The sequence below is a fragment of the Canis lupus genome, chromosome 18 (genome assembly GCF_003254725.2).
Source record: "Canis lupus dingo isolate Sandy chromosome 18, ASM325472v2, whole genome shotgun sequence".
Taxonomy (NCBI): domain Eukaryota; kingdom Metazoa; phylum Chordata; class Mammalia; order Carnivora; family Canidae; genus Canis; species Canis lupus.
In genome coordinates this window covers 26,223,266-26,247,027 of record NC_064260.1, presented here as the reverse complement: position 1 = coordinate 26,247,027, position 23,762 = coordinate 26,223,266, and the positions used below count along the sequence as shown (strand labels likewise).

The following is a 23,762-nucleotide window of genomic DNA, read 5'->3' as shown; positions in this document are numbered from 1 at the left end:
CTTTGTACTCAGTAAGTTCGAAGTGCTTCCCCCCCCCCTTTCATAATACCTAGAAATGAAGGAATACAAAGAAAGGAAAAGGAAAAACATGAATGATGAAGTAAAAGTCTTGTCTAGTTTGCTTTACCTCGGCAGAATGTTTAGTGACTTTAAATTGAGAGTGGGTTGGGAGAGGGAAGGTCAGAAATAGGTGTGAATTAATTTGGGGTTATTTAATCATTTTGCCTTCTATCAAGCAGATGTGTTTAGAGTACAGATCCTTTTAACTTCTTAGAACAAATGAAATTTCTAACAAAACTGATGCCCTAAACCCTAGCAACCTTGGCAGAAGTGTTTGATAGGCAATTATTTCAGCAAATGTGACTTGAGCAAGAGCTATCAGATGTAGTTGGACAAACAGGCTAAATCTTTATCTCTTGGTCTTCAATAGCTTATAAGTAAAGGAGTGGTTTAATTTGGATCTGACATTAAGTAATTACTTAATCTGGGAGAGGGCATCCAGATGACACTATGAAGCTGACAAGTTTATTCTGGTGCTTCTCTCTCTTTTTTTTTTTTTTCCTCAAGATTTTATTAATTTATTTATGAGAGACCCAGAGAGAGGCAGAGACACAGGCAGAGGGAGAAGCAGGCTCCATGCAGGGAGCCCGACGTGGGACTCAATCCCACGACCTGGGGTCACGCCCTGGGCTGAAGGCGGCACCTAACCGCTGAGCCACCCGGGCTGCCCTAATCTGTTACTTTTCAAAACTGAGCCCATCTTTTTGTCACAGACTGTTGTTTCCATGTTTATACATTTCAGGGATTTACTTGGACCTTAGAGGTAATGATGGTTTATTCACTAACTTCCTAGGCACCTGCTAAGCCTTTGCAATTTGTCCCACATGTTGGCATCAAAGTGATTCTCATTCATTTTTTTTAAGACTTCCCACTGTTATTTTTTTTCTTATAAATTACCCAGGTGTTAACTTTGTTTAAACTTCTAGTAGTTAATAGGTGCTTATAAATATACAGAGGTAAATTATAACTGTACTTTTCCCAGTTATTTATTATTGAACAAATATTTTTTATTTTTTAAGATTTTATTTATTCATGGGAGACACACAGAGAGAGGCGGCTCCATGCAGGGAGCCCGATGTGGGACTTGATCCTGGGACTCCGGGACCACGACCTGAGCCAAAGGCAGATGCTCAACTAACTGCTGAGCCACCCAGGCGTCCCTGAACAAATATTTACTGAACAACTATTTATTGAACAAATATTTATTGGCTGCTTATTTTTCAGCAGCCCACTGCGCTTTGATAGATACATACTTTTCCATTGGCTGTGACATGAAATTCTCACTTCTTATTGGGGTGAGCAGAACACAGTTCCTTCTTAACCTTTTTCCCACCTTTTCCCTGGCTCTTCTTCCTCCACTCATTTTCTAGATCAGCAGTTCTCAAACTTTACTTTGCACAAAAGTAGTCTGGGGTGCTTACTTAAAATACAGATTTCCAGGCCACAAAGTGGTGGTAGGGCCAAGAATTCTACATTTTTATCAAACCCTTCAGGAGATTATTTAATACAGATGGGTCACAGATCATTCTGAGAAATTCAGTTTTACATATTTCTCTATATCCAGTTTCTGTTTTTACTCTTTATTATTATTATTAAAGATTTATTTATTTATTCAGAGAGAGAGAGGCAGAGACACAGGCAGGGGGAGAAGCAGGCTCCCTGCAGAAAGCCCAACGTGGGACTCGATCCCCGGTCTCCAGGATCACACCCCCGGCTGCAGGCGGCGCTAAACTGCTGCGCCACCGGGGCTGCCATTTACTCTTTACATATACCTGGGCAATCTTGTCTTTTCTCAGGACTTAAATTACCGTATATAGGCAGAGAATAGTCACATTTCTTTCTGTAACTCACATTTTTTTCTCCAGGGTTATAGATCAGTACCTCTATAATTTTAATTCTGTATGAATGTCTTCTCGGTACTTCAAGCTTAATATGACCAAACCTAAGCTCATTTTTACCCTACCTACACCTGTGTCGTGCCCTCTTTTTCCAAATTGAATGAAAGATCCCACTGTTCACCATCCACCCATTCGCCCAAGTCAGAAATCTGGTTGTCTCCTTTATTCCTTACTAATATCTTTCCATTTTATTCTAATTACATTTTCCTCCCAATAAGCTACCACTGTGGCTCTAATTCAGGCCACCTGATTCTTGCCACAGGTTCCTAATTGCCCTCCCTGCCCTAGTCTTGTCCTGCTTCAGATCCATTCTCAGTGCAATTAGACTAACCTTTTAAAGCCTTCTTTGTTTTAGTTACGGATTTGAATTACAGAAGTAATGTGTGGCATTGTAAAAATAAATGCCTATTGTTATGGGAGTATTTGAAGTAACAAAGTAAAGTCCTCCCACCTCTCCCCATTCTCACTCCCCAAGGGAAGCTACTTTGAGCAGTTAGTTTGGTGGTATCCCAGGATATGGTCCTACTGTAATGTGTCTTGTGATCTGGCCCCTCCTCTCTAGCCTTATCTTTGCTCATTTTTTTTTTTTAGATTTTTATTTATTTATGATAGGCACACAGTGAGAGAGAGAGGCAGAGACATAGGCAGAGGGAGAAGCAGGCTCCATGCACCGAGAGCCCGACGTGGGATTCGATCCCGGGTGTCCAGGATCGCACCCTGGGCCAAAGGCAGGCGCTAAACCGCTGCGCCACCCAGGGATCCCATCTTTGCTCATTTTTGAGTGCCCCACCTTCACCAGAGAATACACACACATACACCTTAGCCATATTTAACATTTGTCACTGTCCCCAGGTATGCTTTGTTCTCACTTGCCTCTGGGCCTTTGCACACATTCTTCCCCTGAAATCTCACTAAAACTCACTACTCTTCACAACTTAAACATCACTTTCAGGAAAGCCTTCTAATGCCCAAGTTTGAATAAGCCGTTCTTTCTATGTGCTTTCATAATATCCTCTATTTCCTTAAGAAAGGCATTTGCCATGCCATATGTCTCTTTACTTATGTAAATGCCCTACTGGGCTACTACATGCTCCATGCCGGGAGAGGCCATATCCGTCTTCTCTGTGGAGGCCTCAGCCTCCTCGAAGATCTTTAAAGCTCCAAGCAACTCCTCAATGAGTCAGCCATTAGGCCTTCAGAAAAGATGCCGTATGGACATGAGAGGAGCCACACTTTGAGAGATCACTCTTGGCCTGTCTTCTGTGGTCAGATTGTGTATGCAAAGGAAATCATCCTTTATCACTGATGATCTATCTAAAAGGTCAGCTTTATTGCTCAGGCATTGAAAAATGAGGAGAGGTGACAAGAGACAAGAAAAAAAAAAGAAAATAATCATCAAAAAGGGCAGAGGCGAGATGGATGAGAAATGGCAGCTGCATTGTTGAGGGAGGATTAGGATCAGCTGTGGGGTTCAGCAGTTGTTGCAGTTTAGAAGCAGCATTGGTGGAAATGAACAGAAGGCGCTCTGACAGTGAGAAATAAGAGGGCTTGCCAGCATGTCAGGTCAAAAATTAGAACAGCTCTGCACTCCTGAGCGTAGGGAGCAGGGTGTGAGCCCTACCTGCTTCTCAGACTCCATGGTGGCCAAAGCAAGGGGAATGCCCCTGTTGGGTGGCTTTTTACAGCCAAGCACCTCCAGAGGGTTGTTTGTGCTCATGGGCTCTCTTCCCTCTCTCTGTATAGGTCTCTTTGAAAGCCACTGCAGGCAGTCCTTCATCCACCCGCCTCTTGTCACAGTATCCCAGGGCCTGCCTTATTGCCAGATTCAGTGCTCAGCTCTTCGTTCTCTCTCTCAACCACTTCCCACCCCGGCCAGTACTTGTCCTCAGACCTTAACGAACTATTTTCTTCCGTGGCTTCTGGGACATACCCCCCTGGGCTTTCCTTCTATATCCTTGGCCATAACTTTTCATTCTCTTCTGAATTCCTCTTCTCCTCATGAGTCTTAGATACTGATGTGCTCACCAGGTGATCTTACGCAGTCTCATGGCATAAAAGGGGATGTGTGTGTTCTGAGGGTTCTCCCAAATCATACCTGCATCTCTCCCTGAACGCCAGACTCCTATGCGGTTGCCCACTCAACATCTCCACTTGGCTGTCTACTAGACATCACAGATACATCACATCCTAAGCTGAACTATATTGCCCACCCCACCATACTTGTTACCCAATTGCTCAGGTCCAGAATCTTCCTTGATTTTTCTGTCCCATACCTACTCTACCAGTAACCTGCCAACTTGACTTGCAGAATGTCTCCTATGGCAAGCCATGTCTTTCCACCCTTACTTCTGCAACCCTAGTCTTGACTGTCTTCATCCTCCTCTTAAACCTAAGCATAGTAGCCTGCTAACCAGTCTCCTTCCACTTTTGCCCCATAGAGTCTCTTCTCCCCAGATTATAAGTTTGGTCCTGTCATTCCTTCAAGGGTTGTAGAGGAAGAGAAGCAAAGAGCATCGGAAAACCTTCAGTGCTTTCCCATTATACTTTTAAGGATAAAACTTACGAGTTTTTACCACAGCCTATAAGGCCCTTGCAAGATCTGGGACTTGGCCCCTGGCCATCTTTCTGCCCCAAATACCACTTTCCTTCTTGTGTGCTGCGCTTTAGCCATACTGGCCATACTGGCCTCTATAGAGCACCCAGTTGCTCTTTTCCATTGCTTGAAAAATCTCTGTGGACATCCTCATGGCTCATCCCCTCTCTTTCAAGTCTCTGTTCACATATCACCTATCTTCTGACATTATATGAAACACCATCCCCCAGCAGCACATCATCTTACACTGCTTTCTTTTTGTTCATAGCACCAATGACTATCATAATAGATATTTTATTGCCGGTCTTTCTATGAGAATATTAACTCTTTCATAGAACTTTGTTATGTTCAGTGAGGAAACTGCATGCCTACAGCACCATAAACACTCAGGAAATATTGAATACGTGAGAGAAGGGGAGAGTACCAGTATGTATGTGTGCAAGCAATTATTTACCCTAGTAATAGCTCTTGCATATCAGCACAATGATGAGCCACCATCATTTTTAGTAGTCTGGAGAAAGCACAGTGCATTTACTCTAAATCATTTTTAAAGATTTATTTACTTATTTGAGAGAGAGAGAACACACACCCATGCACGTGTGTGTGAGCAGAGGCTGGGGAACAGAGAGCAAGAATCCCAAGCACACTACGCGCTGAGCATGGACCTGGGGCTTGATCCCATGACCCATGAGATCGTGACCTGAGCCAGATCAAGAGTTGGCTGCTTAATGGGCTGAGCCTCCCAGGCGCTCCACAGTGCATTTACTTTAAAGGGGGCAGGGCAGTTCTTTCATTCTCCGTTAAAAGTGAAAGGTCTAGAAAAACTAAGACTTCTCTGAAAATGTAACATCTCTAAACCAGAGTTGTAAAATGGCGCCTCAGATAACCTAAATTCCAGTTGGCTATTTGGATATATTATCTCTTCAACGTACATACCTTTGATGATATGCGCAAAGAACTTTGAGATTGTGGCATTATTTAAATTATTGAATATTGTATAAATTTAGGTAAGTCATTTAACATTAAGACATTTCTTTAGCGCATCCCCGGTGGCTCAGCGGTTTAGTGCCGCCTTCAGCCCAGGCAGGGCGTGACCCAGGAGACTCGGGATTGAGTCCCACGTCGGGCTTCCTGCGTGGAGCCTACTTCTCCCTCTGCCTGTGTCTCTGCCTCTCTCTCTCTCTCTCTGTATGTGTCTCTCATTAATAAACAAATAAAAATCTTTTTTAAAAAAGACATTTCTTTAAGCATGTACAAAAGAAGCATTTATTAAAAGTCTATACCATCATGACAGCTTTATATAAGCTATAAAGTACATACTTGTTTTCAAGACCTGCTACCAGGAATTCTCACTGGATCAAATTGCGCTTCCCATATTTATTTAACTACTTCATGAGTCTAACTTTTGAAAAGAACTCATTTATGTATTTTTTACTAACATTTTATTTCAGTCTTACCCAGTGAGGCACTTAGTTATTTAAATTGAAATCAGGTGACTGGCAAGACCCCTCCCCCATCAGCCTTTCTACCTTGAGTCTAATTGCTTGGTAGGGAATTGAGAGGGTTGTTAATCTTTAGTAAAATTCAAAGAGAGTGGTACATGCCAAAAGTGGTCAAATGGAGTCAGGAACATTTTTATTTGAGCAAGAATTTGCCGAGAGCTTTTTGTGTGCCATTACACTTGGCAGGCTTAGCTAGCTCATTAAACGCATATGGGAATGCTTTCTGTGTTAGGTACGTGAGTTATAGCTGTGAGGGAGATACAGTCCCTGCCTTCACAGAGTTTGCATTGGAGTCACATGGAAGAGACTCTAATTAGAATAAAGTCAACAGGTAACTTTCATTTCCTGTTTTTATTTTTATTTGCATTTGTTCTATGCAGAATTACTCATGGGGCATAAATTTTTGTTTCTTCTGGAATATCTTTTTTTGTACAGCCTCCTCTTCTGGTTTAGGAACAATCTGCTCTTTTTTTAGTAAGGATCATCTCTATGCAGCCGGGAGAGCTCACGTATGGGTTAATCTGACTCTGAGCCCTTAGGTTCTACACCACATCTTGGGGGCTTTAACACCCCCATGTGCTCAATGACCAGAGAATCTACCTCTAAACCCTTAAGTTCAGCATTACTTCTCTGCATTTTTAAGCATGTGCACTAAAAATTCACTCTTCTTGGACCATTTACCCTAGTGTGCAGCCCCACTGTTTGGCCTGGGCACACCTACGAGCTCCAGCATTGTAGTGATGGAATGACACCCACTGCTTCTGCAAAGTGATGTCTTTCACATACTTGGTGGCTTTTCAGATATGCACACCCTTGATGGCCTGGGCAGCTTCACCTGTGTTCTTAAAGTGACCATGAAGATTTGAATCTCTTAATTTGCATGATTTTGAAGGGTTTTCTGGGTCAAGCGAACAGCGAACCATTTTCATAGGTCACCTCAGGCCACTTACAGGAAGAGAACAGTTAACTTTAATAGTAATAAAATTTCATGTCTATTTCACTGAACGCTTGACCAAGTGTTTTCATATTCACATCTCATTTTATTGTCATAGAGACCCAGTAAGATATGGGTATTGACCTCTCTAATAAAGTAAAGCAATTTAGGCTAAGTATGGTTAAACTCCTTGCTCAAGGCCATGCAGATAGGAAGTGGCAGTGTGTAAACTCCAGCTCAGATCGCATCTCTACTGCTAAGCATTACTACCAATATAAAGAAAAATATTCCTATAGTTTTACCTATAAAATACCAATTTTTTAATTTTATAATTGAATTTAAAACTATAAAATACATGATCATAGTTCAAAATATTTTATTCAAGCTACTTAGTATGACATAAAATGGAAAGTGAAAGTTTCAGAACTACTCACAGTTCTTCCTCCTGGAAGCAATCACAGAATTATTTGTGTATTCTTCCAGAAAGTTCCCATGCATGTGCAAACCCTTGTATAGATTTTTTAAAAAATCACAACTGGAAATATTTTGTCTCATGACTAGCTTTTATTCACTTGATAAGAGGTAGACATCTGTTAGACATCTGTTGTATTCACTTGATAAGAGGTAGACATCTGTTAGACATCTGAAAAGCTACTCTCTTTATCCTTAAAAATGCATAGTATTTGGTTGTATGGCTGTTTATTTAACCAGTTCCCTAATGATAGGCATTTAGATTATTTCCAGACTTTTACTATCAAACAATACTGCAGTGAGTGAACTTCTGTGAGTGTATTGAGTGTATCTGTAAGATGAATTCTTTAAAATGGAATTTCCTGGTTTGAAGAATATATATTTAATTTTCTTAGATATTGTCAAATCCTCCTTTTAAAGGACTGCATCAGGAGTGTTTGAACATACCCAGCAGTGTTTGGGATACGTCAAATTTTGTTTATATAATCCCATTCTAGTGAAAGACCCTTTACCTCATCCATCGCTTTTAGTGAAACAGTATTGTAGCCATCAGTGGAAGTATGAACATAAAGGAACTTATAGTTTGGTTATCTTCATAGAAAAATTAAACATTTGTCATTAATGCTTACTTCACACTTGTTGGGATTGCAGTAAAAGAGATTAGTCAAGCTGACCCATCCCACCCTCCCCGCGTGTTAATACTACTACTGTGTAATGAATAATCAAGTTGAACGTTATTCAGTGATGACTTAACAGCAGTGATTTCTAGCATGAAAAAGCAAAGTAAATTCCTGGCTGTTGAGTTTGCCATCACCTGAGTAATGATAAAATTAAGGTTCAATTTCTGGCACTCATTTTAGTGTCCCTTTTCCAATATTTAATTAACAAATCTTAGTTTGACTGTCATAACAAAATCCCATAAACTGAGTGACTTAAGCAACAGAAGTTTATTTTCTCAGTTTTGGAGTCTGGAAGTCCAAGGTCAGAGTGCCAGAGTAATCAGGTTTTGGTGAGAGTTCTCCTTCTGATTTGCAGACCAGCTGCATTCTTGCTGTGTCCTCACGTGGCAGAAAGAGAAGGCAGGCCACCAATCCTGTCATAAGGCCCAACCTCATGACTTCATGTAAACCTAATTACCTTCCAACAGCCCGATCTCCAATTACCATCACATTGAAGGTTACAGCGTCAACATATAATTTTGGGGAAACACAATTCAGTGCACAGTATCCATCTAAGAATTTTCAGGCTATTTATCACCATTAAGCCTGGCACTATGTCTGAAACTTGTGGGTACTTGTGTTAGTTTTCTATTGGCTACTGTTAAAAATTATGACAAAGTTAGTGGCTTAAAACAACAAATTTATCATCTTACAGTTCTGTAGGTTAGAAGTCTAACCATGTTTCACTGGGCTAAAATCAAGGGGACAGTATGCTGCATATCTTTCTGGAAGTTCTAGGGGAGAGTCCATTTCCTTACCTTTCCTAGATTCTAGAAGCCACCCATATTCCTTGGCTCTTGGTCCCCTTCTCTAACCTTTCTTCCTTAGGCACATCTCTCTCTCTCTCTCTCTCTCTCTCTCTCTGACCTAACTATTCCACTTTTAAGGACCCTTGTGTTTATTACACTGGGCCTACCTGCATAACCAGGTTATAGTCTCTGTCTTAATTAAAGTAATCTGAATAGCAACCTTAACTCCATTAGCTACTTTAATTAATTTTTGCTGTGTATCCTGAGTAGTCCCAGGTTCTGGGATTAGGACATGGACATCTTTGTCGGGCCATTATTCTGTGCTTGATAAATATTAGCTACTGGAATGAGAGTCAATTCTGAGTTAAATATAAAATAGCCCTAACTGCACAGCGACATTTTTCTGTTTAAGTTTACAAGAATATCATAAATATACCAATGAGAAATATCCATGACTCTTGAGTCTTGATCCAGCATTTCATTTTCTTTCCTTGTAAAGTTGTAAATTGTCTACTTTATTCATTTTGTCATTTGTATGTTTCCTGGTGACACAAATCAGAACATGTAGACTGGTAGCGCTTTTATAAGAAGTTGTTCATCTGTTGTTCATGTTGAAAATGGTTATTAACTCGCTTTCAGTTTAGGACCTGGTGATTGTGTGATATGAATGTTCTCATAAAATTGGCTGCAAAGTGGGGCTGGGTGGCTCAGTCGGTTAAGTGTCTGGCTCTTGATTTCTGCCCAGGTCATGATTTCAGGGTCATGAGATCCAGCCCTGTGTCAGGCTCTGTGCTCAGCATGAAGTCTGCTTGAGATTCTCTCTCCCTCTGTCTCTGCTGCTTGTTCTCTCTTTCTCCCTCCTTCCCTCCCTCCCTCTCTCATAAATAAATAGTGTGTAAAAAAAATTGGCTGCAATACTGTACATGATCCAATCTAGATATGATATACATCAAATACCTAGATTGTTTTAAGTGCACTTAAGCATTTACAGCTTTATCTTCCAAGAACTATGGAAATGAGAAGTTAAAACCTGAGGGTAGAACTTCAGAAAATATAGTTATAAGGCCATAAAAATCATGTGATGGTCAAGATTCAGTATTTTCATTTAGTTTAAAGTTTATATTAGTTTTCATAACCTGGTATCTGATTAAAAAATTGAGGCTGTTTTTAATTTCTCATTAAAACACCATATTATAGGGATGCCTGGATGGCTCAGCGGTTGAGCATCTGCCTTCCGCTCAAGTCATGATCCCAGAGTCCTGGGATCAAGTCCCACATCAGGTTCCCTGTATGGTGCCTGCTTCTCCCTCTGCCTGTGTCTCTGCCCCTCTCTCTCTGTCTCTATCATGAATAAATAAATAAAATCTTAAAAACAACAAAACAAAATACCATATTATACAAGTACCCTAATGGCAAAAATGTCATCTTTAACAAAAATATTTCCAAATCCTGACAGTTCATAATGATAATGTTTTATTGGTCTGATATTAAGTATTTCTAGTAAAAGATCTGCTCATATATTAAAGTTTTGAAAATTATTATAGCCAGGAGCCCATGTAAGTCCCTCTCCAGAGCCAAGGCTGGTCTAGTATTTTGTTTGTGAACTTGAACTTCTCCTGACCAGAAGGGAGATGCTGGTTCTTGGTGGTTAGACTTGAATCCCGAAGAAAGAATTACACGCAAAGTCAGGCACCAGACTTCTGTCTCCCTCATTCCATCCCTCTGAACTCATCTTACCTGCCCCTGCATTCGCCTGACAGGGGTCACAAAGGTGAGGGTTCTTTAGGCAGTCATTTGAAAGGGTAGTGAATTCGATTTGAGAAAAAGATAAAAATCTGAGGAGAGTAAGGTAAGGAACAAGAAAATGCAAAAGAAATTACCTGTTTGAAGTGTTTTGCCTGCCCCCCCCCCCACACGTATGGGAGAAGAGTTTTTTTCTTTATGAATATATAAGGAAAAGCTACAAGACTGTTCCTCAGACCTAAGCTTATTTGTCATTACGTTATTTTCTGTTGATAAATACATGTTGTATAGCACTCAAAAGTTTCATCTTAACAAGATCTGTAAATAGCACTTAAAAAAAAAGAAATACGTGTTTGCTGAAGGAGTCAGAAAACACAAGAAGGTAATCACCTAGAATCTGCCCTTCTAGAAACCATCATTCATAAAATTGTGATGTAAACTATCAGATGGATTTAAAGTGAGCCAATGAGGAAGATTTTTTTATAAGCACACAAAAGAAGAAAAATCTATGGCCAGCAAAGAGATTAAAATGTATTCACCCTTTTCCCTGTGTTCTTGAGTGTTTAGAAACTCCGTGACTTGTTAGAAATTTAAGTTGATTCAGCTGTTTTGGAGAAAAGCTAGCAAAAAATATAAATTCAAAAGTGAACCTAGCATTTCCTTTTCTAGGAAGGAAATAATTAGGCAGCAATCAAAAAAATTTATAGATACTCATCTCAATATTGTTAAAAATGCAGAATAACTAAAAACCCAAATTTTAATTAGTAGGAAACTGGATAAATAACTTTAAGATATTAACCATTAAATAAGGTGATGTTGATCTATATTCCTGAGAAAGAAATCTGATAAAATTTAGGAAAGAGTGGAAAAGGGAAGGATATAATATAGTAAATATTCCATTTTTGTAAAAATATTTATCTACATAGCTGTGTGTGTGTAATCAAGTTGAACTTTATTCAGTGGTGTTTTACAGCAGTGATTTCTAGCATAAAATAGCAAAGTAATTTCCTGGTTAGCCAGGAAATTAGCTATGTGTGTATGTGTGTGTGTGAACAGGCAGAGAAGTTATCCTGACATAATTATATGACAGCGGATATCTCGGAAGATGACATTTTGTGTAATTTTAATTTCCTTCCTTAAATTACCCATAATGTGTTTGGTTTTACAGCAACATATATATTTAGCTTATGATCAGAAAAGAGATTTTTCTTTCAATTGAACTTTGTTAGGCTTAAGTGGCATAAGGAGAGGGAGAGCTGATTTTGCTTATGATACAATGAACAACCTAACTGCTCAAATAAATAGCCACTGCTAATTGGAACCTTGGTTTAATTTGACAAATTGACAGTTTGAAGGAAGGTTTTAGCTACAACTTTGGAAAGAGTCCCCACCTAGAGTGAGTGCAAATTTATATGGGCAAATTGGAAGAATGATCATTTTGTTCATTTGAACATTAGATTGCTTCAGTGATGTGAGACTGGCAAAAGGTGACGCTTTTATGGTAGTGTTAAATCTTTTATGGAGGACGGATGTAAAAGGTATAAGGAACTTCAGAGTCATCAGGTTAGGTTCCCCCTCAGTTTATAGATGAGGAAATGGAAGCCTGCATAGGGAAGGTGATTTGCTTAAGGTCACACAGCTGGTCATAGACCTGTCAAGGACTTATTTTTTCATGATTCCTGGAGGCCTAGCCACTTTGCCTCCTTTGCAGATAGTCAGTCATCAATGAATGATAATCCCGATGGAGATGGATTCTATAACAAATGTGACATCAGACAACTTCAACAAGCAGTCAACAGTGTTCATGTCTAACATGTACCTGAAAGCATATTAAGTACTGGAAGTAGAAAGAAATTTTTTTAAAAAAATTTTTTGGAGAGACAGACATACAGTAATTAAACAATGTAATAAATACTTTTAAAGAAGTGGGATCCCTGGGTGGCGCAGCGGTTTGGCGCCTGCCTTTGGCCCAGGGCGCGATCCTGGAGACCCGGGATCGAATCCCACGTCGGGCTCCCGGTGCATGGAGCCTGCTGCTCCCTCTGCCTGTGTCTCTGCCTCTCTCTCTCTCTCTCTCTCTCTCTCTCTGTGACTATCATAAATAAATAAAAAATTTAAAAAATTTTTAAAATAAAAAGAAGTGTGTAAAGAGTACTGTGGAAACTCAAGAGAAGGATGTGGCTTCACAAAAGAAATGTCCTTTGAGCCCAGTCATTTGGCCTTCACCAAAAACATAAGGATCGATGTGTGTTCCAAGTAGGAGAATTAGCACGTGCAAAGGGATAGGAAGTCTGAAAAGAGCCACGAGGGTAAGAAGATACCCTAGGTAGAGGACCTAAGAAAATTCACCAAAGTTTGGAAATACCATCAAGACTTTGGTATTGAAAATTTTTATTGGAATGTTTGAACAGATTCTAAGTGCTGCAAATACAATCTGATCCAGGGCTGAAACAGCCTATAGCCATGATAGGTTTATTCTGTCTTCATTTCTCTCTTTCTTTAACCCCATTCCCAGTCACCCTGTGACTACAAGATGGCTAGTTCCCATAAGTCAAACAAAAGTTTTAGACTACAGTTTCTTTAGAACCAGCTGACCACTGGGTTGATGCCCCTTCTCGGAAATAATCACTGTGACCAAGGGAAAGGAATCCACTGATTAGGGCTTCCCATGTGGGGAAGGATGCTTCCACCCAAGCAAGGCAGGTGCTTTTGCCACAAGAAGGGGATTGCAGATACTAGAACACAAAAACAATAAATGCCCACTTAGTGGAATCACTTAAGGTAGAAGTAAAATCTTCATTGCTTTGAAGATTTTTATTTATGTTTTCCATCATACAGTCTCAATAAATAATCAAAAATTCTGAATAAAAGATTTAAAATAATCCATCTCTACTTTCTAATTACGGGGAATGATTAAAAAATGGGTATGGTGTATTATAAGATTTCAGTAATGCTACACTCATGTACTTATTTGAATACCATTAAAAAACAGGCAAGGGACACCTGGGTGGCTCAGTGGTTGGAAGTCTGCCTTGGGCTCAGGTCGGGACCCCGGGGTCCTGGGACCGAGCCCTGCATCCGGCTCCCTGCAAGGAGCCTGCTTCTCCCTCTGCCTGTGTCTCTGCCTCTCTCTGTGTCTCTCAATGAATGAATGAATGAATGAATGAATGAATAAATTATTTAAAAAAAAATAACAGGTAAGAATGTCCAGCATATGTGAAGAAGAAGTTGCATATGAGAGCTGGAATTAATATATATGGAAACACTCAATTTCCTGTCATAAAGGACCAGTGGTGAGGGACTCACTCTTGCTCTTATAGAACTCAAAAATGTTTATATCCTTAGCCTGGTTATTTTAAGTTTAAAGTATTCACCCTTTATTTGATTTGGCAGTGAAGTAATCATTGTTATATTGTTACATTTCCCTCTGTTACCATGTGAATTTCCTAAATTCACAAGAGTTAGGGCTTCAGATTAGACATGTAGGTATTAGTGATAGAGACAGCAGCAAATTTTGAAATCTATGAAAATGAACTTAGTAAGATATTTACTGCCATTATATATAATTGGACACATGTACTTATATAATGTATCCAGAGGAAAATGAAATTGAGTTGAGAACTCTTAGAGAATGAATCATTCTGTGTAATACAAGTCCATTTAGCCAATTTTCAAATACTTGGTCAGTTTTTCTCTGCAGTATAAACTTTGCTCTAAAATATATTTCATACTTTTCACCATCTTAAGTAGAACCAATTGAAAATAATTCCTTTTTTCTTTATGATTCAGGTCATTACAACCATCATTTATTATACTATGAAGTAACAGAAGTTTGCAGGGTTGCTTGTCCCTTGTGAAAAAAAGCCCTAATAAGGTGCTTTGAGATATAATGTATGTGTCATGTCCTTTTTAACCTACCTCTCTAACTCCTGTCACTTTTTGCTCCTGGGCTGGTAACAGCCTCTTCTAAATGCTGAAGATTTTGAAGGCATCCACATTGTGTATAAAATTGGAATACATAGGCTTCAAATATTGACATAGTGGGCCTGGTTTATAGAGGCTTAATAAACCTTTATTCGTTGAATGGACATTGTAATCTTCACAAATAAACTCTCTTTGTAACCTAAGCAGGGGAACTGTTCAAGACGGGAGAAATTCAAGCTGATTGGCATTTGCCAAAGATAATTTTAAAGTCTTAAATTTTAAGAACTTGAGGTTACCTCAATAAAAATACATGTCAGGCTATAAATCTGCAACCAACACTATCTGGCAAAGATCCATGCCATTTGCTGCCATGTCAAAAAGAGAAGCACAGCTGTCTGGGCTCCCTTCCTTCCTTCTGCTAATAATCTTATCTTTATACCTCCTTTAGCTCTGGTATCTTTGTTCAACTTAAAGCTTTTAGGAAGTGAAAAGAACTTCCTCACAATTGAATGGTGGCCAATCCCATGCTATGCAAATATGATAAAGCCCTGATTAGTATCCTTTTAATCTAAAACTAAGATGGTGCTTTCAGTATTTCTTCAGTGTAAATCTTCATTGATCTCATTCTTTCATTCTTCTTGAGTTTCTCCAAGTGAACAGATTGTTTAGGTATTTTGGAATTGGGATATCATACTCCAGCATTCCTTCCCTTACCCCCTTTTTTTTTTGGTTTTGTTGTTATTGTTTTCCTTAAAATCTTGTTGAGAAATACTTATAGAGTCATGTGTAAAATAGCTACCTCTTCAAGTTCTGGACAAAGTAGCAAAGTAAGCAGACTTTCTTTGGCCTCCTTATGAAGTTCTTTTGCACTCTGGCCACTGGCTGTAGCTTTTACATCTTCTCTGTAAAAATTACAGTGTGGTGTAATATATTCCGTGTTGTAAAAAAAGATCGACAGGCTTTGGAATTAAATCAGTCCATATTCAACCCATTATAGTAGCTTTCCCTGTCCCACATGCATTTGACTGTTGGGCATATGTTCAAATACTATGAAAAGAAAAGCAAAATTTTCTTATTGAGATAAACGTAGCATTTTGCTTGTTGGCTTTTGCTAGCTTTGTTTGATAAAGGAGATTTGCATCTCAGGTGGTCAAATACTATAGGCCTTGCTATTTTATTTTTAGTGCCTTTTAAATTCAGTCAGTCTAGTTCTGACATGGATTCCAATATATAGTGGGAAGGCCAAGGGGAGGGGTGAAGGGATCTCATCTTAAAAGCAAGACCATGGGCTATAATAAGCATTCATAACTAAATAATAATAATTATGTAGTTTAAATAATTGCAATGAAAGTATGGAAGTTACTCTGGACTAGCATCTCTTTTTCCCCTGGCATCTGTGAGATGATTGAATGAGCAAAGGCAGATGAGTTTTATCTGTAGTCACCTAACATTGTCCAATTTAATGCATATTATTAAAACAACTGTCCAACTTTATTTCATGTTCTTATTACCTCTTTAAAAAAATTTGGGGGGAGGGGGGCTCAGCTCTTAAATAAATAAATAGATAAATAAAATCTTTTAAAAAATTTTGTTTTAATAGGCTCTTGTATCACCAACATCTATGCAAGCCTACCTTCCCTGCTTAAAAAACTAGCTGTAGTGGGACCTGGGTGGTTCAGTCTGTTAAACCAGGTCATCATCTCAGGGTCATGAGATGATGCCCGGTGTTGGGCTCTGTGCTCAGCATAGAGTCTGCTGGGGATTTTCTCTCTCTTCCCTGCTGCTCCACTGGCTCTCTTGTATGCTTGCTCTCTCAAATAAATAAATTTTCAAAAACTATTTCTCAATTTGATTAGTTAAGCTGATACCAGTTTCTTAGGTTACCAAAAGAGAGTTTTTTCTTAAAGTGGAACTTCCTGAAGGGCTGGTATGTAATTTGACAGCTCCAGTCTAGCACCATGGAATAGCAGGAACTTTATCTCATCCCTTAGATGCCAAGGCCAGATTTTTCTGAAATTCAAAAACCATGTATATGTGTGCATACGTGTGTTGTTTTCTCTTTATTTTAAATGTATTATGTATACATTATAAACAGTTTAAAAATATACAAGTATATAAAACATGAGTAGGCCTCTCTTCTTTATCCCAGTTCCCAAAAGAAACCACTGTAAAGTTAGTTTTGTGTGTATAGAGGCATGTGTATACCTATTTCTATAAAAATATATACATGCAATTTCTTTAAAATATCATAGTATACTTATTACTCTTTCTTTTTAGTTAACTATACATTGTGAACATCCTTCCATGACCATAGATCTAGTCTTTCTGTATTTTATTTTATTTTATTTTATTTTATTATTTTATTTATTTTAACACAGAAAGAGAGCACAAGCAGGGAGGATCAGCAGGCAGAGGGAGAGGGAAAAGCAGACTCCTTGCTGAGCAGGGAGCTCAATACAGGGCTCAATCCCAAGACCCTAGGATCATGACCTGAGCTGAAGGCAGCCACTAAACCAACCGAGCCGCCCAGATGCCCTTTGTATCCCATTTAGACAGTGGATTTCTCTCTTCCCTTATTGTTATGTTTTTAAGTAGGTTCCACGGCCAGAGTGGAACGACCCTGAGATCAAGACCTAAGCTGAGATTAAGAGTCAGGACACTTAACCAGCTGAGCCACCCAGGCACCCTTCTCTTTTCCCTTATTGATAGACAAGAACAAATTTATAAGCCTGCTACTAGCATGAGGTTCATTTTCCCTACATCTTCCACAACATAGTCACTTGTTTATGTTCCAGAGAACATGAGTTGTAAATAATAAATCTCAAGATTATTTTATATTAACTTTGACTTATGGCTTCTACAGATAGCCTTCAAAAATATAGGTGCTTTTAGTATTTTCCTTTTATCACTCCAAGCCTGTTCAGAAATGGAATATTCGGGATCCCTGGGTGGCGCAGCGGTTTGGCGCCTGCCTTTGGCCCAGGGCGTGATCCTAGAGACCCGGGATCGAATCCCACATCAGGCTCCCGGTGCATGGAGCCTGCTTCTCCCTCTGCCTGTGTCTCTGCCTCTCTCTCTCTCTCTCTCTCTGTGACTATCATAATAAATAAATAAATAAATATTTAAAAAAAAAAAAGAAATGGAATATTCTGTCAAGACAATTCCTTTTTTATTATTCTAGGTGTGGATTATCTTTTTGAGGAATTTACCTTATCATTCATTGCCAAATACTTTTCTTCCTGAATATTTTTTTATATAACTGACCAAGTTAGAATATTTGCTTCAAAAGCTTACTCTTTAATGTTGGAATTCAAGGGGCAGCTATTATACGTATCATTCTCTTTGCTCTAATTTATGCACAGTCACTTTTGAAGTACTCCTTGAGTTTTACTGAGCACCTAACACTGATTATAATGGTGGTTGAACAGTAATTTAAAGCATATTAAAGGAAACTTTATGAATCCAAGCAAATGTTGATGAAATGTGAGCTTTATTTATTGCTTGCTTGCAGGTGGATTCACCAATGAACTTGAAGCATCCCCATGACTTAGTCATATTAATGAGACAAGAAACAACAGTTAACTACCTCAAAGAATTGGAGGTGAGGCAATGGGAATGTGACATGCAGCTGAAACTTGTTGCATTTCACAGGAGCTATTTATTCAAAGAAAAATGAAAGCACATTGTTTCTTAAGCCCAGTTCTTCTCAGTTTCATAGGAGTATATTACTTTCAAATCACATTTTTAAAAACATCTAATTAGAGTGACATTTGAGCAGCAGTAAGAGAAACAGACTAACCTGGATTTTGCCTGATTATTGACTGACTATATCCTTGAACCAGAGATTCCATGTATAAGCTTTTCCATCAATTATGAAAAGGAATAATCTCTGTGCGTATGCTTGGAGAGTTTGGGTAAATACAAAAAAAAATGGTTTCAGTACTCTCTAAAGATGTATTTTTTATTAATTCCCAAGTAGGGTCATCTTATATTGTGTTTTTATGATGAAGCAAAAGCATTAATCACTTTGCGCCTTGAAAACTTGAAATCTCTTAGTACTAATAAAGTCTGACCTATTTTTTTCTATCATTGATCTCACTTAATAACAAACAGTATTAGTTTTTTGAAAAACTAGGAATAAGACAATAAGTATATTTATACAGCTTCATGCTTGGAAGCTTTATCTGTTATGTAAACACAGTGTTCAAAAATGCAGTGGTGCAGAAAATAGTTTTTATTTTCAGGTGCATATACACATTGTATATATTTATTGCCATTCTATTTTAAGAGACAGTATGATATAAAAAGACTTCAATGGGAGTGTGTGAAGGGGGAAAATGCCATTCACCATGTTGATGAAAACAAAAATGAAAAATGTTGACCCCATCAGTTTTTTATTAAGGTAGTAGAGACTCTTGGATAAAGGTACAGGCTGGAGATATAAATTTGTTAGTGAAATACAGACTTACAGCCATGAAACGAATATTATTTATCTACAAAGTAGTGACAACTAGATGGACTTCTTAAGGTGCCAGAAGACAGTGGAGGAATGGCCTCAATAGTCCTAAGGGAAAAACAATCAAACTAGGATTTTATGTTCTTTTAAGCCATCATTCAAGAGTGAGGGCAAAGCAGAGATGTTTTCTGACAAAGACGGAGTTTACTTACCACAGACTCTCACTTAGAAAAAAAAAATCAAAGATTTACTTCTACAAAAGAAAAAGTAAACCCAGTAGACGTGCATAGGCTGTATAATTAGTAAAAGTACTGATAAAGAAGTTGCTACACTTACTTATTGTTTGCACTTTGAAAGGTAAAGCCAGATAAAAATAATATATAGTTGAGTTGAAGCACGTTCAGTGATTAGTTAAAAGCTTAGACTCTTCTGTCATGTTTAGGAGAAGGTAAAAGTAACTGAATAAATTAAAATCCTGTTGGAAAATATATGGGCAAACATACTAGAAATTTAAGAGTATTGCTACCTTTCAAGTACTTTTGCCAAAAGAAATATGAATCTACCATCATGTTTTCCAGTGTTGTTTATTTCAGTATAATTGGTTTTCTTCATCATCCTATATATTTTATTTTACATATTTAAAAGATGACTCTGAGAAGGGGGTCTACAGGTTTCATCAGACTGCCAAGAAGTCTATAACACAAAAAAGTTAAGAACCTCTGGATTGTGCTATCAATATTCAGGAAATACAGAGGACAAAGAAAGGGATGTGTTAAATGAACCTAGGAGATGCAGTCAGCAAAATCCTGTAGATTGGCAAACTCTGCAGAACAAATAACCCAACTTCTTTAACAAATAAACTACAAGAATTAGAACTGTAGATTACATTTCTGTTACTTGCCCTTTCTTTATTTTTTGTTAAGTTTTTCATCAGTATTTTATTTATGATGTTAGAATAGGGAAGGATTCCTTAAAAACACAAATCACAAGAAAACAACTCATAGTTCTAAGCATCTTAACACTAAAAGGTTCTCTTTAGCAAGTGACACCATGAACAAAATTAAAACATAAGCTGTAAGCTGGGAGAAGATATTTGCAGTACATATAACTGATAAAGAATGAGTTTACAGACTCACTCTTCATAAATTTATGGAAATCATTGAAAAAAAAACGGGGAAAAATAGGCAGACTTAGAAGGTTGAGTTATAAAATATCTCAAACATGAAAATATGTTCAGTTACATTAATAATTGGATTGGTTAAGATAGGCTACATTTTGTTGCAGTATTTGATAACTTTTGCATTAGCAACAAACAGCCCCAAAAATCTCAGTGCCATATCATGGAGGAAAGTGGAGGCTCAAGGAAGAGTAACCAAGCACACAAACCTGTTTAAAGTTTCTACTTAGAAGTGACACCCTTTCTACTCAAATTCCATTGTCCAGATCAAGTCACATGGCCAAGTCATAGGGCAGTATGTAGTATAGCCTACCTACAAGAAAAGAGTCCGGAGGGAATGAGCAATTGGAAACATATCATTTAATAACATCCCAGTAATCTTAGTGGCTTAAAACAATAAGGTCATATTAAATGTCACTCTGGTCCAAGTGCCAGAACCCAGGCTGACACAACAGCCACTGCCTGGCATGTTGCCATTCTCAGTACCTGAGGGAAAAAAAGAACATAGTAAAGCATACGCTGCTGCTAAAAATGTTTCCCAACAGAGGATTAAATGGCACTTCTCAAGTTAGCGTTTGTCAAAGTAAGTTATACTGGCCACACCGAAGTTCAGCAGAACAGTGAGTGTACAACCCTTCGGAAGGAGTTGCAGCAAATTCATTAATAGTAAATACAGTCTACCCCAATAATTATAACAGCTAATGCCCATCAAATTCACATAAATTAAAAAGTGTGATGTTGCTGAGTTTGTGGGGATATAGATGTTACTGCAATTTGCTGGTAGAATTCTAGCGGTTATAACAACTTTGAAAGGCAGATTGATTAGTAATTGATTAATGCACAAGTCAGAAAATGTACATCCTATAATGACCCCTGCTTCCCACATTTTTACCCCTGCTGGATCTTTTATACGTGTGCACAGAGACTTTTATAAGAGAACATCACAGCATTTTTAATAGCAAAAAGATAAAAAAGAAGCAACCTAAAGGTTTACAGAAGAATGGAGAAATGTGTTTTTATACATCTGTTAAAATGAAAAGTTTAGAGCTATACTGATCACTGCAGATAAATCCCAAAACCATAATGTAAAGTTAAAAAAATAAGTAGTAGAATGACATAGTGTGATACTGTTTACATAATATTTTTAAACTTGCAAAGCAATGCTAGATGTTGATTTGGGACACATGTATGGAAATATATATATATATATTGATATAGATATATTTTAAGAGAATAAGGGTAGTAATACAGTAATATTTTATAAAGTTATATACAGAAATGATACATCAAACAAATTCAGCATAGTGGTAACTTTGGGAAGGGAGGGGGGATTTTGAAGGCAGTAAAGAAAGGTTTCAACTACTTTATTTTTCCTTTATAAAAAATCTGAAATGAGTGTGGCAAATGTTATCATATGATAGATGTGGTTAATGGAAACATAGGTTTTTAAGTAATGGAAACATAGGTTTTTTAAGTAATTTCTTTATATGTTTGGAAAAAAAATTGTGAGTAGCAGGAATTCACCTGGGTACAAGGCATTAGGGGAAATTTTTCCAGTCAGCAGTATCAACATGCTGGATGTCTTGAATGACTGAATATGTGTGGACAATTGAACGGAGTTTTAATTGCTGAGCCATTCTGTGCCAGGGAAGTTAAGTAGACAGATGCAGCCTTATAGGTAGTCAGAGATCATATTATGAATTCTGTTGTAAATGTCATATTCTGTTACTTTCTATATATGGATACCTGTTAGAAAAGCTTATTTATATTAACTAATTAATTCCCTCTTATCCACAGTTTCACTTTCTGTGGTTTCAGTTACTACACTACCCCGGGTCAACTGCGGTCCAGAAGCAGATGATCCTCCTTCTGACCTATAGTCAGAAAGTCAGTAATAGTCTAACACTGTGTCACGATGCCTGTATCACTCACCTCGCTTCATCTTATCTGGGCATTTTATTATCTCACAGTATCACAAGAAGGACAAGTACAGTACAATAGGATATTTTGAGAGAGAGAGACTACATTCACTTAACTTTTATTACAGTATATTGTTATAATTGTTCTATTTTATTATTATTAGTTACTGTTGTTAATCTCTTATGTGCTTAATTTTTAAATTAAACTTCATTACAAGTATAAATGTATAGGGAAAAAGTACAGTATATGTAGGGCTTGCTACTATCCACAGTTTCGGGCATCCACTAAGAGTCTTGGAATATACTCCTACAGATAAGGGGAGACTGCTGTGTTCGCAATCCTTGTCTTCCTTCAGAGAGGATTCTCTGACTTCACGTTAAATTCTCCTTTCTCTTATGTGGTATCTAGAATGAAATATTAGAAAAATCCATTGTGTTCTTGTTGTCTTCTCAACAGAAGCAATTAGTTGCTCAAAAAATTCATATAGAAGAGAATGAGGACAGAGATACAGGACTGGAACAGAGACATAATAAAGAGGATCCAGACTGCATCAAAGCTAAGGTGCCCTTAGGGGACCTGGATCTGTATGATGGCACATACATAACTTTGGAAAGCAAAGACATCAGGTAAAGAAAATCTCTTTCCAAAAATACAATTAACATTTTCCTGAATAGACCTTTCTCAGATCAATAGGAATTTGTGTATCTAATGAGAATAAGCTTCGATGACAAATGGATTTATTGAAATTTGAAAGTTCAAAATACACTGCACATAGAATTCTTAAATATCAATTTAAAATAATACCACAGTAGATGATTGAACAATTTATAGTAAAAGAAATAGAAATGGCCAATAAACATGTGGAAAACCTCTCAGTAAAATCAAATAAGTAAACCATTTAGATAGTTTTCACCTATCAAATTGGAAAAAATATTTAAAAATCAATAACTGGTAAAAATTTGGAGAGGCTGTCAACAGAAATGTAAATTGGTTTAAATTTCTAGGAAGAATTTCTTTTTTAAGATTTTATTTATTCATGAGAGACACACAGAGAGAGAGAGACAGAGGGGCAGAGACAGAGGCAGAGGGAGAAGCAGGCTCCCTGCAGGGAGCCCAATGGGGGTCTCGATCCCGGGTCTCCAGGATCATGCCCTGGGCTGAAGGCAGCGCTAAATTGCTGAGCCACCCGGGCTGCCCTTCTACGAAGAATATTTTTTTTTTTTTCTACGAAGAATATTAAAAAGCTTTTAAAAAGTTCATAATCCTAACATTCTTTGGTCTCCCATTTTCTCTCTTGATTTATTTCCTTAAGTTAAAGTCCTAAAATATTGACTCCAGGAGTAGCTGTGTGAAGAAGGTTGAATGTTGACTAATAATGGTTGTAAAGATGAGATGCTTTGATGGCATAGTTCAATTAGGGAAAAATTAGACATTTTTTTACCTTTTGTTCACTTATTGCTCCCGGCTTCTTGATTTTAGCCCTGAAGATTATATAGACACAGAATCTCCTGTCCCTCCAGACCCTGAGCAACCTGATTGTACCAAAATTCTAGAACTGCCATATAGTATACATGCTTTTCAACACCTGCGAGTAAGTAGAGAGATTTGGAATTTTT

At 37.9% G+C, this 23,762-nt stretch overlaps 1 protein-coding gene and 1 long non-coding RNA gene across 4 annotated transcripts in view; one reads left to right on the top strand and one right to left on the bottom strand.

Annotated features, from left to right (window-relative positions):
- Nucleotides 1-23,762, top strand: part of TTC17 (tetratricopeptide repeat domain 17) — a 116,542-nt gene that overhangs the window by 3,962 nt on the left and 88,818 nt on the right. For all 3 annotated transcript variants that reach the window (XM_025452523.3, XM_025452522.3, XM_025452524.3), the window contains exons 2-4: nt 18,105-18,194; nt 22,603-22,772; nt 23,626-23,737. In XM_025452523.3, the coding sequence (XP_025308308.1) occupies nt 18,105-18,194; nt 22,603-22,772; nt 23,626-23,737 (372 nt within the window). The remainder of the gene's footprint in view (nt 1-18,104; nt 18,195-22,602; nt 22,773-23,625; nt 23,738-23,762) is intronic.
- Nucleotides 20,527-23,672, bottom strand: LOC125752975 (uncharacterized). The gene is made up of 3 exons (XR_007403680.1): nt 23,588-23,672; nt 22,388-22,550; nt 20,527-20,712 (listed from the first exon to the last, which is right to left on the bottom strand). It is a non-coding gene; the product is annotated as an uncharacterized LOC125752975 (long non-coding RNA).